This window comes from Lepidochelys kempii, chromosome 3 (genome assembly GCF_965140285.1).
Source record: "Lepidochelys kempii isolate rLepKem1 chromosome 3, rLepKem1.hap1, whole genome shotgun sequence".
NCBI lineage: Eukaryota > Metazoa > Chordata > Testudines > Cheloniidae > Lepidochelys > Lepidochelys kempii.
The window spans coordinates 156,068,528-156,084,506 of NC_136382.1; the positions used below are offsets into that span (position 1 = coordinate 156,068,528).

The 15,979-nt window shown below is 42.8% G+C and overlaps 1 protein-coding gene across 1 annotated transcript in view; it reads right to left on the bottom strand.

Annotated features, from left to right (window-relative positions):
* Positions 1-15,979, bottom strand: part of ALK (ALK receptor tyrosine kinase) — a 538,912-nt gene that overhangs the window by 51,507 nt on the left and 471,426 nt on the right. The window contains exon 12 of the mRNA XM_073336696.2: positions 4,093-4,255. Within this exon, the coding sequence (XP_073192797.1) occupies positions 4,093-4,255 (163 nt within the window). The remainder of the gene's footprint in view (positions 1-4,092; positions 4,256-15,979) is intronic.

The window sequence follows — 15,979 nt, forward strand, 5'->3', positions numbered from 1 at the left end:
TTATCGTAATATGTATCCAAAATATGTCATGGAAACTATCATATGTCAACTGGTGACACGCTGGTCCTTGAAAATCATTTTGTGACGTAAGTACAGGTTGTGTGCAAAGAATTATATCTGTGTTGGAAATATGGTCTTAAAATGTGGTTTGGGAGGCAATGCGTACAGCCAACCTGCCCTAGCCAAAGGAATGTGGGTTTACTTATCTGGCTGGCTTGATTACAGGCAGAGGACAACAAAAGTATGTTTACATATAAGGTAAACAAAGCTATCAAGCCAATGAGCGAGGAAGGAGACAACTTAGTAAGCCCAGCAGGGGATAGAGTCTGCTCTGCAGGACACCTTCCTGGCTCTTGAGGCAGAGACAATGGACTTTGGGTAATATAAGGAGACCAAAAAGACATTCTAGTTATCTATCATGCAGGGAACCTCTGAGCCTGTGAAAGTTGGATCCCCTAGTCTGAGGGCTAGAGATCCTGGGAACTTGATGTAAGTGAGAAAAATGCTTAGGAAAAGATTGTAACTTGCTAAAGCTAAGTTTGTCACTAGAAAGAAAAGGAGTACTTGTGGCACCTTAGAGGCTAACCAACTTATTTGGTTAGTCTCTAAGGTGCCACAAGTACTCCTTTTCTTTTTGCAAATACAGACTAACACAGCTGTTACTCTGAAACCTGTCACTAGAAAGTGTGCTTTGTTTGTAACTATACCTGTCTCTTCTTCTCTTGCTTAATATCACTTAAATCTCTGTTCTTTGTTAATGAACTTATTTTTGTTTTATTATTAATTTATCTTAGTGCTGCTATAATGAACTGAGTTCGTGTTTTCAGCTAGCTTAACAGACAGGTGTATACACTGTCTCTTTGTAGGCAGCGAACTTAACTTCTGTAAGCGTCCTGTGAGAGGGACTGGACACGGCAGGGAGACGTCTCTGGGGAACACAGGAACTGGGGTTCAGTGACAGTGACTATTCCCTGCAAGGCAAGGTTTAGACTGGCAGAGTGTTGAGAATTGGCTGGTGAAGCAGACAGACTGATGTGGCAGGGAGCTGTCTCAGAGTCTAAACTCCAGCAAAGTTCACTCTTATTGGTGCTGAGAGGAAACACAGTTGTTTAGGTCTGGGTGTCTTGAGAACAGAATGTCACAAAAGTATATTTTAACTTGTGTCCAAAGTGCTGAGCGGATTAGATACACCCTTTTTAATATCTATTAGATAGATCAATATCAGGATTGAGGGCCTCAACCCTGCTCCGGCTCCTTCACACTGGGTGAAAGGGCTGGAGTGACAGAAAGTGGCTGTAAAAGCCCCAAATCCAGCAGCCTTTTCTCCCTTGGTGCAGGCTGTGTGCAGACAGCTGTAAGGCTAACTTCTACAGATCCTCCTTGCACAGCGGGCATGCTGGGGGCTAGGAGCAGGAGGGATAAATCAGGGGCAGGGATGTAGCATGCAGTGCTATTCTGGGCAGCCTTGGGAAGCTGTTGTAACTTGACATGTCCCCAGGGCTGTCTAGGTTATGCTGGGGGCCTGTCCAGCTCCTGCAGAAGTCCAGGATCAGAAGGGCACAAAGATGGTTTGAACCACAATCGCACCCCCCACCCCACCAATCCAACTGGCTGCGAGTTCTGTGCTGCATCTTTAAGGGGTGCGGAACAACATCTGACTCCAGTTGTAGATCAGGAACTAAGCTAGTCTGTTAGCCATTAATTACTTACACAGACCCTAAAAGTGTGCCAGGGGTTTTACAGACATGGAAGAAGACAGGTACCTACACTGAAGAGTTGGAATTTTAAATCTACTTGCAATCTGTACTATGCGGCAAAATCAGCCTGTAGTTGCTGCAGACTTTTGGATCTTCCTTGGGCTGTGTGATATTAAAGAAATGTCAGGTTTATGTGTTTAATTTATTGCCTCACCTCTTTGGGGTTATATTTTATATGCATATTCACTGTATGCCAGCCTTGAAAAATTCTACTCACCCACGCACTCAAGGCAAGTCATTTTTTTTGATGGGTGAGTAAAACATCATTAGTTTTTTTTTTCCCCATTATCATCAATCCTCAGGGTAATAGGTGTGCAAACAGATTTTGTGCCTGGCCCAGTCAATTTCACAAGGCTGCCCTCTTGTTATTTTGTTGGTGTCCCCTGACATTGAGGATTGAGATGCGTCCCCAATACTGAAATTCCTTTTCAATAAAAACAAAGAAGTTTAAAAAATAATAAAAGATCTGAATGTGTCAATGAGTGTCAAGCAGAACTCTACCCTTGTCTTCAGAGGGGAGTTCTGCTTAAAAATCCACTGCAGAATAATTGATTTGAATGGAGAGTTCTGCTTAAAAAAAAAAAATCGACAGCACAATATGGCCCAATGTTATTGTTTAGTTACAGTAGGTTCAATTTTGACTGTGCCCTTTTATCAAGGGCCAACAACTTTTTTTTTTCCAGTCGCAGCAGCCTGATTAAATTATTTTGAACCATGTCTGACTATCTCTATTTGTTGACTAGAGTGTCGCCAATTAAACAGGCCTCTGTTAAATTTAAACTGCTAATTTTAGCACTTCTGTAGCAGAATTGCCTGTTGGATAAGCCTGGAAAGGTCAGGCTAACAAGCACAATTTGTTCAGGATAGCAAATACCCATATCAATAAAAATTCACAGAAGAAAAAGAAAGGGACCCAGTTATTAAAAGTATCTGGTAGTAAGTCACTTAAGTTTAAAAAAATTGTCTTTACATTATAAGCTACATCGTAGATTATTAAAATGAAAAAAATATATATTTCTGGCCCCACACCATTGGATATGTTTATTTACCAGTTTGCACTTCTCTCAGCTCTTGCAATGAAAGAAGGAAACTAGATAAGTCAGTTTCACTTTTGTTTCTACTCAATGTCACTTTTGGGATCTCATCCACTAGCACAAACCTGCCATTGCACACATTGCAGGAGAATTATTACTTGTTAAAAAATGTGTGGAAACATTTCTTAAATTGTACATTTCATAAAAACTTGTTTCTAGCAATCAAAAAATTCAGGGCCAAATTTCATCAGTTAGTGTATCGATGTACCTGTTGTGCTGCCCATCATTCCACTGAAATTAGTGGGATGTGCATGTGCTTTGGGTTATTGAGCAGCAGTTCAGGTTTGGTGGAGGCTAGTTATGGGCTCCTGACCTCTGCACACACATTACTGCTCTCAAGTGGATGGGATGTCAGACCTAATCCAGGGTTTATAGGTCTGCTCTACTCACTGAACTAATGGAGCAGTTCCGTTACTTCAGGAAGTGCTACAGAAATCAATGTGAAATTAATGTCATTTAGCTGGCAATGGCAGAGTTTGCATATGTGGTTAGAGCACATGTATGTCAAATGCTTGAGCTGTCAATCTCGCTTTCTCATTTTCTTTTTTATCATCATTGTTTTTACAGGACTCAGAGGTGGACAGACACTTCGCAGATCAACAGACAAACAAACATATGTTTCCTGCCCTGAAGAGTTTATTTAATTTTGGTATGTGCACATCTCGATGATTCTATTAAATTAAAGGTAGAACAGACAGTGATCCATATAGCTAAGGGAAAGGAGGACTTGTGGCACCTTAGAGACTAACAAATTTATTTGAGCATAAGCTTTCGTGAATTACAGCTCACTTCATCTTATATCTAAGGTTGCTCATCACTTCCCATATAAAACCCCTGTTGTCAGTTGCTTATAACTTTACCAGACTGTAATAATTTGAGCTGAAATTTCCCATGCTTGGTCTCTGCCTCAGGCTGATTTTTAAGTTTCAGCAAAACAGTTCAGCTCTTCCTCAGAACAAAGCAGGGAAAACAGACAATTTTGCCGTTATTATTTTTTTTCCAACCATTTATTTGAAGCACTCTTGTGTCTCCATTCTTTGGATCACAAACTTGAAATTTGGCAGGGAAGTACCCCTTGGGTCAGAGATGTGCCTTTTGCTGTCCCCATGAAAATCCATCCACATTTGGCCAAGTTCTACTATTCTGAGAATAGTCATCTGATGTGCTCAGGACATATTTGGAGCTGGGGGAAAATTTCAATCTTGTCAGTGACATGTCATGAAAATGACAGAGTCTCTCACCTGTAGGTATTGGTTGCTGGCACTCTCCAGATCTGCACACCTTGAAGAATTCCTTCAGCCCCCACTATAACACTGAGATTGGAGTTCCTGTAGGCGTCATTGCACTGGGTCTGAGTGGGTCCCTGCGGTCCACTGGCACCACATGTGGTGAACAACCACTGATCTAAAATAAAGATACATGTAAAATACACTTTGAATATATGACAGTCTCACTGTCATTCCCTTTACTTGCTCCTGCTTGGACTGGAACCAAGAGGAGAATCGCGGAATCTGTTTTTAAGGGAGAAAGGATAGTCATTCACAAGACTCCGCATAATCTAGTACATCATAACAATACTTAGCACTTATGCAGTGATTTTCTTCTGTAGACCTCAGCCTCATAATGAGGATTATTACCTCTGTTTTACAGAGGCACAGGAAGGTAAAGTAATTTGTTCGAAGTCACACTACAAGTCAACAGCAGAATGAGGAACAGAACCCAAGTCTAGTGCACTGTCCCCTGGACCATGAATAATGTGTGACCCATAAATAACTAGACCATTGCAATTTACCCCCTGCTACCCTACTGTAGTTTACTAAATAAGGATATACAGTACTCAGTTACTGGGACCTGAATGAGAAGACTGAATAATTCTGGATAACTGAGATTTTGGATAATTGGGGAATTTTCACTGTAATTAATACAAAAGCAATCATAACTCAGTTTCAGCTAACAGAGAGTTTGAGATAACTGAGATTTATATAACCAGACCCTCAGGCACAAATCAACATAGCTCCACAGTAATTATTTTCACCAGCTGGGGATTTGGCCCTGTGTGAATAGATTTGTGCATAGATTTGTACAGTAGAATCTTGCTAATCTTCACATCTCATAATTCACGCAGATGAAATTGCAGTACCTCCCCATTTCTCTGCAAAGTTTCACCACCAGAGCCAGCACTGTTATGCGGCCTCATATTATTAAGACCTCATTAGTTTTGCAAATTATATATGCAACATTCGCTAATGTACTCCAAAGCATTATATATAATCAAAACTAAGTGGACAAACTGCATTTGATGCATGTATCTTTGGTTTCTCGGGGGTGGGGTGTCTTTACGTATATGCTAATTCACAAAATTCAGTAAATTCCATTAGTAAGATTCTACTGTCATTAAAAATGAAAGATTTAAAATATTTTTTCAAAATATCTGCCACTGTGACTTTGGGCAAGCCAATTCACCCTTCTACTGTGTCTGCAGTGTCATTACTTTTCAACATTTCCACCAATTCATTACAACATATGCAGCTGCACTGGTGGTAGCAACAGAGGAAGTGTTAGCTTAGACCGGCTGCTGGCATTTTAACCACTCTGGATCTAAGTCAGAGCTGGACTAGACAGGATAGTCAAAACACCATTAGGTGGTTTATGCCAGCCATTTCACTCTTGCTATTACTGGTGGAGTTTCACTGGGGGCTTGGGGAGGGGGGTGTTTGAAGAAAATGCCAGCATAGACAAGGCATAAGTGCCTCGACTTCCCCCTTGTAAAATGAGGATAATAATAATACTATGGTGAGGCTAAATTGATTAACGTTTGTAAAGCTGTGAGATTCCCTCAGTGAAATAGAGCAACAATTATTTCTTATCACAACAACTGTTTGGGATTTGACATAGAAAGGATCAAGATATATAGCGCAGAAGAGCTATCTACAAATATGGCTTTTTTCAGGAGCACATCACAATTAACAGAATTTATCCTCACACCACCCATATGAGATAGGGAGGTATTATCCCCATTTTACAGATGGGGAACTGAGGCACAGGATAGATTAAGTGACTTGCCCATGCTCTCACAGGAAGTCTGTGACAAAATCTGGAAGTGAATCCAGGTCTCTTGAGCTCCAGTGGTCTATCCACCTGACTATCTTTTCTAGGCTTAAGACCTGTTCCAAACACATTGAAGTCAAATGGAAGTTTTCTATTGACTTCAATAGGCTTTGGACCAGGGCCTTAAGAATAAAGTATCCTTTTTCTTGATGACTTTCTTAATCCAGAGCCTGAGCATCTTCAGGAAACATTGCAAAGCCATCTCTTTGAGAAAGCCTTTCCACCATATGTGGTGCTCACAATATAAACATCCCCTTCTATTCCCAACCTCCTCCCAATTATCCCACCTCCCAAAAAATCCCTATCTCAAGAAGTTTTGACCCTGGAAAGGGAGAAGTGCCAGAGACACCACGAAGTCTGCTGGGGACTTAGCACCTTCCATGCAAAGTCAATAGCAAAGATACTACAGCTATGGGAAGCAGCATAAAACACTTTAAATAGATTAGATAGATCAGAAGATTATATGGATAATGGGGGGAAAACAAAAAACAAAAACTGGGGAAGAGAACCTCAGAAAATACGATCTCAGGGACTAATGGTTTCTAAACAGAATGTTTATCAGAATTTTCACACAATGTTTCTGTGGATCTGATCCTTCAAATACTGACAGTCTTACACCAGAAATTTGTTATGTTCATTTGCTTCATTGCCAGAAAGAAAGCTGAGGCCTCTCCTTCCAAGTATCGTAGTGACTTAACATTATAATATCCCAGTGGGCTAAGCCAGCTGCACTGAAGCATATGCTTAGGAAAATGGGTAGGTGAGCATCTTAGTTTGGAATAATAAGAAACAGCTCTTATCTTGCTGGTGAAAATCTGTCTGCACATGGAATTATTCAGGAACAGGGTAGACAAGCCCTAAAGGTGGTGATTAATGCTATTATGGGAGTGACTCTGGTAATACCTGTGTTCAGTATGGACTAGAGGTTACCAGAGCCCTGAGCAAACTCAGATGGAACTGAGCACTTGTGCAGTTAACTAAGCATTGTGTTTTCTCTCCTGTGAGCCTCCTATTATATCAGTCTCCAAAAAGCTGATGGACTGGGGAATGCTAGATCACAAGAAGTTTGTTTTACAAACCCGATGAATTTTTAAAAACCAGAGACTCAAAAGTTTGGATTTCCGATAAGAAGCCAAAGGTCTGGTGGCTTCTCTGAACTGAGTGGAAGTTCCTCTCTTCTCTTCCATAGTTTGGACGAATATGGATGAAGCCCAAGAAGATACAGTGGAGGCACCAAGCCTGCACTGGCCCCTGAGGGTAGGCTGCTTGGGACAGTATAGGTCTTTTTGCATCTCTAATTTCTATGAATCTTTTCTCTTTCTGAAGAAACCTACACATATGAAGATGAGTTGCACATCAAACATAATGGGTGGCATCCTGGCTCCCTTGAAGTCAGTGGAGGCTTTTTACCATTAACTTCAAAGGGGCCCGGGTTTCTCCTAATATTCACTGCCAGGTGTTTTCAGTATTCCCTCTTAATCACTACCGTCGTGACTTACGAACCACATGCTTCCTCCTAGTTCAGAATCTCCTTCGTGTTTGATACTGAAGGCCAGTCCAATATATTACAATTTTACTGCTGGATCAAACAGGAACAGAATATAGCCGGGGGGGGAGGTAAAGAGTCAATCCTGGTTTAAAAAGAATTAAAAAGATGATGGGTCTCAGAAAGTTTGGATCTAGCCTAAACTCAGACTTTTTCCCCACGAAACCCACACTGATCTAAAAATTTATTAAATATAGCACTTGCCCGAAGTCTTAAATAACAAAACAAGCACCCAAGGTTCTCTCAATGTCTATACAACCTCAGAAATGGTCTTTTTCCAGTAAAAGTGGCTATTTCCTCCCTGTGTGTTACTGATTTCCTCCAGTACCAGAAACAACTGCAACATACTACATGAGCCATTAAAAACTCTCAGAAACCTATTTCCACAGGTTGTTGCATGTCATGGCAATTTAGAGTAATTCAATTTTGAGCACAACTTTGATCTCCACAGATGAAACAGCAACACTGAAACACAACCCTTTAAGCAACTGGGATAACAGCGTAACATTTTCTACCTGCATGCAACCATAACGCGGTCATGTAACATACAGTATAGTTCTCTTTTGTTCTGCAGTGCATGATGGGGTAGTTCCTTCAGCACACCATAATTTTCCAGTCTGTGGCTGCCAAAAAGTAACATATTCTGGTCTAAATTTTCCAAAGTGACTAAGGATTTTGGGTCCCACTTTGGATACTTTAAAGAGGCCTGATGTCCAGAAGGTGCTGAGTACCAATATGTTGAAAGTCAGGACACCCAATAACAGAGGCATGCAAAATCACTAGTCACTTTGGAAGATTTAGGCCTATATTTTTAGGACCTTCTGTTGTACCCTCTGGACCTGATTCAAAAATCTTGGATCAGACCGCTAATTGGGTTAATAATCTGAAACTTTCAATTTAAGAAAAAAATGAAATAAAAAACTGCACTGAGAATCAGAGCCAAGATAATAAATTATAATGAATAATTTATACAATCATTAATCTCTTTTTCCTGTCTGAGACTGGACTTGTCATTTCTCAGACTTATTTATTGTTCAAAATTATTTGCCAAGTAGTTTCTGGGAATAATTCTTGGCCTGTAGCTTGTTTGCTAGCATTAAAATGAATTTTTTGATTGCATGCAAAGGCCACGTGGTATGTTTTTTGGTATACTTGTTTTTTGATTGGATGAGCATTAACTCTTTGAATCAGGTTTCCATTATGATTAATCATGATTACAAATTAAAAAATCTTTTTCTGGAGGACATGATTTTGCTCTACAAAATGGCATCCTCCATGCTCTCTGGACTCCTGAGAGGAAATTTTATTAAAAAGGGATTGTGCCAGGAAGAAGTTTAGGAACCCCTGATATAAACAGATGGCTGGGGGCAGAGGCTAAAAAGATTCTTGACCTGATTTTACAGTGGTGTCTTAGTCTCTCACCAGCTTGGTGTGCATATACACTTTTGGTGTGCTAAAGCAGGGGTGGGCAAACTTTTTGGCCTGAGGGCCACATCGGGTTTCTGAAATTCTATGGAGGGCCGGTTACGGGAGGCTGTGCCAGGTCCCCCACCCCTTATCCGACCCCCCTGCTTCTCGCCTCCTGACGGCCCCCCCGGGACTCCTGCCCCATCCAACCCCCCCAGTTCCCTGTCCCCTGAAGGCCCTCCCGGGACCCCGCCTCATCCACACACACCCCACTCCCTGTCTGCCACCAGACTCCCCGCCCCTGACTTCCCCCAGCCACCCCATCCAACCCCTCCTCTCATTCCTGACTGCTCCCCCTGGGACCCTGGCGGCACAGTGAGTGGAGGCTGCGGGGGAGGGGGGAATAGTTGGGGAGGGGCCGTGGGCTAGCCTCCCGGGCCAGGAGCTCAGGGGCCAGGCAGGAGGGTCCCGCAGGCCGGATGAGGCCCGTGGGCTGTAGTTTGCCCACCTCTGCGCTAAAGCCTGCATACACAGTTGAACTATTCTAATCCTAGCATGTGCAGGCAATAGAATTTTCACAGGCCAAGAACTATTTATCCAAATGGGCCTTGGGTATGAAGCTTCTGTCACCTGCAAATGGAGGGGTGACAGTCTATGACTTGCATATACCAGGGTTAGTGCTCCCAAGTAGATGCACATGTGTGTGCAGGGCAGTCCCTAGACCAAATGGCGTTCCAGGCAAGGTATGTCTTCCGCGGCCCCCTATATTTGTTAAATCTTTGAATACCTTATTTTTTATTGCATTTGTAGCCCATTTCACAACTTTGACGTACGATTTGCATGCATGATTTATAAAAGACATATAAGACAATAATTCATACAAGACAATAAATTTGCAAGCTAGGATCTGTAAATCTGTATTTGTTCATGCCATATATAAGCAAATAAAACAATCATTTCCTCTAAGCTGATAGAAACTTTTTAAATTTTAAGAATAACTGAAATATACTAACATCAAGAAATTGAACTGTGCACCAACACTGGGTGGACCAGTATTAAATAGTGAGTGTTACCGTAGGTGACAGCCTTAGAATGTTAAACCTAGTCCTTTAGTTCAAAAGGTTGCTTTTCCTGCCTTTGACCTTGCCAACTCAAGTCAGTGATCTAGTTTGTCAGGCTTTGCACCTCGTGTCAGATTCCAGTCTCAGCTTTATTCAATTGCTCCAGTTCCCTCAGGGCGTCGTGAACCTCAGTCACTTGGTACCTCCCTGGCCTTACTCTGTCAATGTGGCTCTGCCAGCGAGTGTCGCTTAGCGGCTTCACAGTCAGATTTATAACATTGTCCATGAGGATCTTCCACCTGATAGCTGATGCTGAAAATATGACGTATGTCCTTTGCAGTACTCCGAAGAGAGGTACTGAATCTAAAGATGATGACTCTGCATCTGACAATAACTAGGCTGAGGGAATGGCAGCCACATGGCACGAAGAAAACTCATGGATTCAGCATCAGAATCTTTGCCGGGATGCCACAGTTTCTTCCTTTCATGTTCGCACCATTGTCGTAGCCTTGGTTGCGGCCATCCTGAAGCTTTATTTTACTCTCATTCGAAACATTCATAAACAGTTCTGTTAGGCCTTTTCCAGTAGAGTTGTCCACAGACTGGAAACAGATAAAATGTTCCTGTACTTGGATACAGTCATCCTCGTCATCAATAAATCTTATTGTAAATGACATCTTTTCACTGTGACTCATGTCGGGATTTCAGTCCATTATTACAGCATAGTCCTTTGCTTTGCCAAGCCATATCAATATGTTATCAAGCACCTTCCTTGCCATAAGATCAATCAATTTGTTTTGAATTGCTTTGCTCCAGGAATGGTCCATAGCTTCCTTACGAACTGCTTGACGTAGGTGCTCACGTGTGACTTCATCATATCTCCCAAGGAAATTACCATTATGTTCAGTGAACAACTTATCCAACGAACCCGGAAAACCAAATTATTCTTTGCGAGAAAGAGGAAAATTGAGATCAGACATTCAAGCACATTCCTCCAGTGCTGGGTTTCTACATTAACAATGCTCTGGCTTTCTGCTTCTATGTATTTATTCAGCTTGAGCCTGGACTCGACCTCCATCCATTTGGAGTAGGCCATAAAATGGCCAGGTGACTTTTCATGTTGCTTCAGAACACCAGTTAAGTTATGCCAGTAATTGTACCCAGAAAATGCAAGCAACGATTTGGTATTCTTGTCAAATACTTAGCAACAAAAAACTGAACACTTTGTCAGTTGATTTTGAGTAAACTAGCCAATGCTGATTCAGTTTCTCACCATTTTTGAGCACTCTTTTGCAGTGTGACTTTGAGAAGTGTTACTTCTGCTCATTTACTGGAAACATCATATTCTCAGTTTTGCCTGGCCTGTTCAAAACTGTACAATCAATACTGGCAGAGTTTAGGATTGCTGGCCATAAAGCAGGATCTGATATATCAATTTGTGGTGTGCAATTTTTCTCATTGCTGTTTCTGTCATCATGCAAGGCTGATTCTTATAGTTTCTCTCCTTTTCATGTAAACCAGGTTTTTCTTTGTCATTACTCTCCTTTTCCTGTGAGCCACATTCTTCTTTATCATCACTCTTCTTTATGCTGCCAGAAGAACTGGATGATTCTCCATCACTTTCCTCTCATTCCCATTCCTTATCGTCCAGTAAATCTGCTAATTCCTTAGTAATAGGACTTCCATCATTTACGCTTCGCTCCTCAATTTCTTCTGCACTGGGATGATCGCTACTGCCTAAAGCCCGGTCTACGTTGTTCTGTTTCAGATACTTTCCCATCAATTTTGCCCCTTGCTGCAAAGTAGATTACAATTGAGATTTTTGCTTCCTATACTGAGCTCCTGAAGGCTTCTTCACGGGCATCTTTTATTTTCTCTGGGAGAAACAGACAGCATTAGGGAGAGCAAAAGTCTATGTTCCGTAGCCTTAGAAAGTCATCATACATTACATGTTAAGCATGATAAGAAAAGTAACAGTATTTCTTTTATATTGTTGCATTCGATAGATCTCTGGTATTTCATTAAATATGTCCTTTATTAGTCGCAACTTACACTCTTCAAGTATTAAAACACAAGTACACTTTCACAATTACACAATAAAACAAGGTTCACAATATCCCAGCTGGGCTCTCACTTGGTTTTTATATCTCACTGACTGACTGGTGAAGCCGCGCCCCTTATATACGTGTGTGGGCATGGCTGACAAAGTTCTAGGAGATTCAAGGAAAATGCAGTTCTCAGAAAGTATGGAAGGTTCCAAGAGATTCTACAAAGGTCCAGAACATTTTAGGAAGTTAATGAAAAATGAATCCCCTAACCCTGAAATATGTTACTTCAAACATTCTATTTTCCCTTTTGTCACTAACAACAAAAATCAGTTGCCTGGGTCACCTGCCCCTAAATGCGGACCTGTATGTGCATATGTGCATACATGTGCAGAAAGTGCGCTCACAAGGTGAGGAAAACATTTCAACATCCGTAGGTATATTTGTTTCAATATTTTTAATTTTACATGGCAACAAATATAGCATTTATAATCCCATTTTCTGTCTCTAACAATTCCCGAGTGCTCACTTATGTTTCCATTGGTGTTTGAGTCAGCAACATCCCTAACAATAATGATATATTCCAAGTCTATAGTGCTTTTCATCCACCAGGACCCCCAAATATTGTACCAGTTATTATATGTTATATGCACAGAAATCAAACATGAACCAATGAAATGCAGCCATTCCAGAAATGAAACACTGCAGCTGGTTAAAGGCTCACAGCAAATCCATGCAACTGTTTAGTACAAGAAGTGAAGAAGAATATTGAAAATAAATTGAAACTGCGCAGGGAATGTCTAGGTACTAGAGCTGGTAGAAAATTTTCCAACTGAACAGGTTTTGGACAGAAAACGCTGGTTTGACAGAATCCCCATATTCCGTAGGACTTGAAACTTTCAATGGAAACCTGGCAGGCCTGCCTAGTTTCCTGACAGCTCCCCGACCTCTCCAGGAACCTGCCTGATGGGCTACTGTGGACCTAGGCTCCCTGGGTTTCCAGGCTCCTCAAGAGCCCACTTGGTGAGCTGCTGGGGAGCTAGGACCGGAAAGTTTTGAAAAATTCCTGTTTGGTTCTTTGGAAATGGATTTTTTTTTTGAAAATGTCCTTCCCATGGACAATTTCACATATCTGATTTGTCCAAATTTAAAACTTTTTTGGGGGAGCAAGTAGGGGAATGCAAAATTTTCCACAGGAGGGAAATTCTGGTTCCCACACAACTCTAATAGGTAATGTACTGTAATTAACCAAACTGGAATTCAGCCAGGCTGTGGAGGGTAGCACCCCTGACGCTGGCAAAAAATGTGATGGGATTTTCAATGTTCAGAATTTGTAGGTCGGGCACAATCACAGCTCAAGGTAGCACAGACACAGGCATTCTAAAGAGTAACTTTATCAAAGAACGGGACTCAGAGGAAGAAAGAACAAGGCATATTTGCTCTGCTGGAGTGGAAAGCAATTTCACTGCTCACAAATATGCCAAACAAGTGTAACAAAAATGGCAATAAGCATCTTAGCCATTCCTCAAAGGCATAAATACATTAACTGGCATCTGTTGGCTCAAACCAGCTAAAGTTAAGGGTAAATAGATTTATTCAGCCTTGAGATGATCACAAACTCACTGTTCCCACATGCTCCATATCCTTATTGTAAGGGGACTGTTGCCCCCTTACTAACATTCAGTGGGGTGTTTTGGTTGGCTAGCTCCCAGTACTAAAAGGGGAAGGGTCTATGGGAAATCAGGACCCTGAGACTGATAGTCCCCAGGAACAATGGGAAGAGGCCAATGCTCCAGGTCAGCCTGAATGACAGGGCGGGCAAGCTAATCAGGGAGTCAGGAGGCCAGGGAGGTCCCATCCTCCGTGTGAGCTGGATTTGCCTGGGTCAGACAGACCAGGGCCGAGCTAATGAGAAAGCAGGTGCCCCAGCTAAGCTGGGGAGCAGAGCTGTGCCAGATCCAGAGGGACCAGAAAAGCAGCCCAGAGAGAGCAGACCCTGTCCTGGGAGCAGAGCTGCAGCCCCAAAACCAGAGGCACAGTCCAGAGAGAGCAGCAACCAGAGCCAGAGGGGCCAGAAAAGCAGCCCAGGAAGCAGGTCAGTACTGGGAGCAGAGTCACAGAAGCAGCCTGCAGAGCTGACTTGCCCTGGGAGGAGAGCTGTAGCAACCAGAGGCAGAGGGGCCAAAGAAACAGCCCAGGGAGCTGGAGGCAGAGCAGCAGCAGCAGCTCTGAGGCGGAGTGGTAGAGCTGGGGCTGGAGCAGTCCGGAGCTGGGTGTGGTGAGCAGCTGGGGAGAGTGAGGGAGACCCTGGGCAGCGGGCCCAGCACAGGGAAATGCCTCAGCCAAGAGGGTCTGCAGGCTAGGCTTGTATCGTAACCCCGACAGCGCGGGGCGACACTGGGAAGAAGGGTCCTACCACTTAGAGCCTGAGAGCGTGTGGCCACCACCAGAGCAAGTGTCCAACCCACAGCATCCCTGCAGCACAGCCAGGGCCTGAGAAGGAGGCCTGGGACTTACAAGGAACAGACTGTGAACTGCCCTGACGTTCCAGAGACACTGTTTGTGATGTTCCCTGCCACAGAGCGGGGTGATGTGTTTCCTTTAATCTTCCCCATTTTTTCTTACTCTTTTTAAAATTAATTGTTGATTAAATACGTTACATTTGCTTTAAATTGTATGTAATGATCAGTGGGTCAGAGAAGTGCCCAGTGCAGAGAGAGTACCCCGGAGTGGGGACACCCTAGCCCCTGTCCTAGGTGACCACAGCAGGGTTGGGGGTCGAGCCCCCCAGGAATCCTGGGCCCAGCCTTGTTGGGGTTACAAGGACTTTGCCAGACAGGAGAGCGGAAGGGGAGTCCTCAAGGGCAGGGAGGCCTCTAGGTAAAGGAAGTGGGAGCGAGGACTCAGATCCTTTCGCTAGCCTACTTCACTGAGGTAGTGCAGAAGCCAGGAAAGTTCCCCACAATAGCAGGACTACTCCCCCGCTTACATTATCTGTATTTCAGAATTCAGGTGTAATGCATTACTGAAAGATTTCAATTCTTTTCACACAGTGCATAAGCAGTCCATGGAACTCACTGTTACAACATATCAAGGCCAAGAGACCATCCACACTTAATGTTAGATAGAATAAACACATATAAGGAGTATAAGCTCTCATGCTTCAGGGCACGTCTACATTGCAATGAGGCATTTGCGGCTGGCCAGTGCCAGCTGACGGGCTTGTGCGGCTCCACGGTTGTTTAATTGCAGTGTAGACACTCAGATCCTCCCACCTTGCAGGGTCCTTGAGCCCAGGCTCCAGCACCAGCCTGAACGTCTACACTGCAATTAAACAGCCCCCTACCCTGCATCAGCTGGGATGGGCCAGCCGTGGGTTTTTAAATGCAGTGTAGATATACCCTAACTGAGAAGGGCTAGAAAAGAATTTCACCTGTGGACAGGTAATTTTGTAATTGTCTTTCAGAGATCTTCTTGCATCTTCCTCTGAAACAGCTGTTGCTCAACAAATAACACAATGCCACAAACCACAGAACAACTAATATGCCCCAAGTATTTGTGAAAACATTCACAAATCCCCTCTGATATTTCACCAAGCAACTGAAGGAGGGACTTACAGCGGAGCTGGATTGCCTATCTCAATCTTAACTAACATTTTGCAGCCAGTGACATACCATAAAACATGGAGCGATACATCCTCACCTCAGTGCATGAGAGATTTTTGCTACTCACTCCCATTAATTCCAGTGGTCATTCTGCGCTGAAAGCATCCAGATAAAATATACTGCATCAATTCATAAGAAACATATTTAATACTGTGAAAAGAGGAAGCTTTTCAATTTTGCTTTACATTAAGTGGTTTAATAGTGACTTGGTGACTGGTAATGTGAGACCTGCGGCCATTACCTTTTCTAGCATTAAGAGTGACACGGTTAACATTGGGGGCAAGACGTGAAAAAAT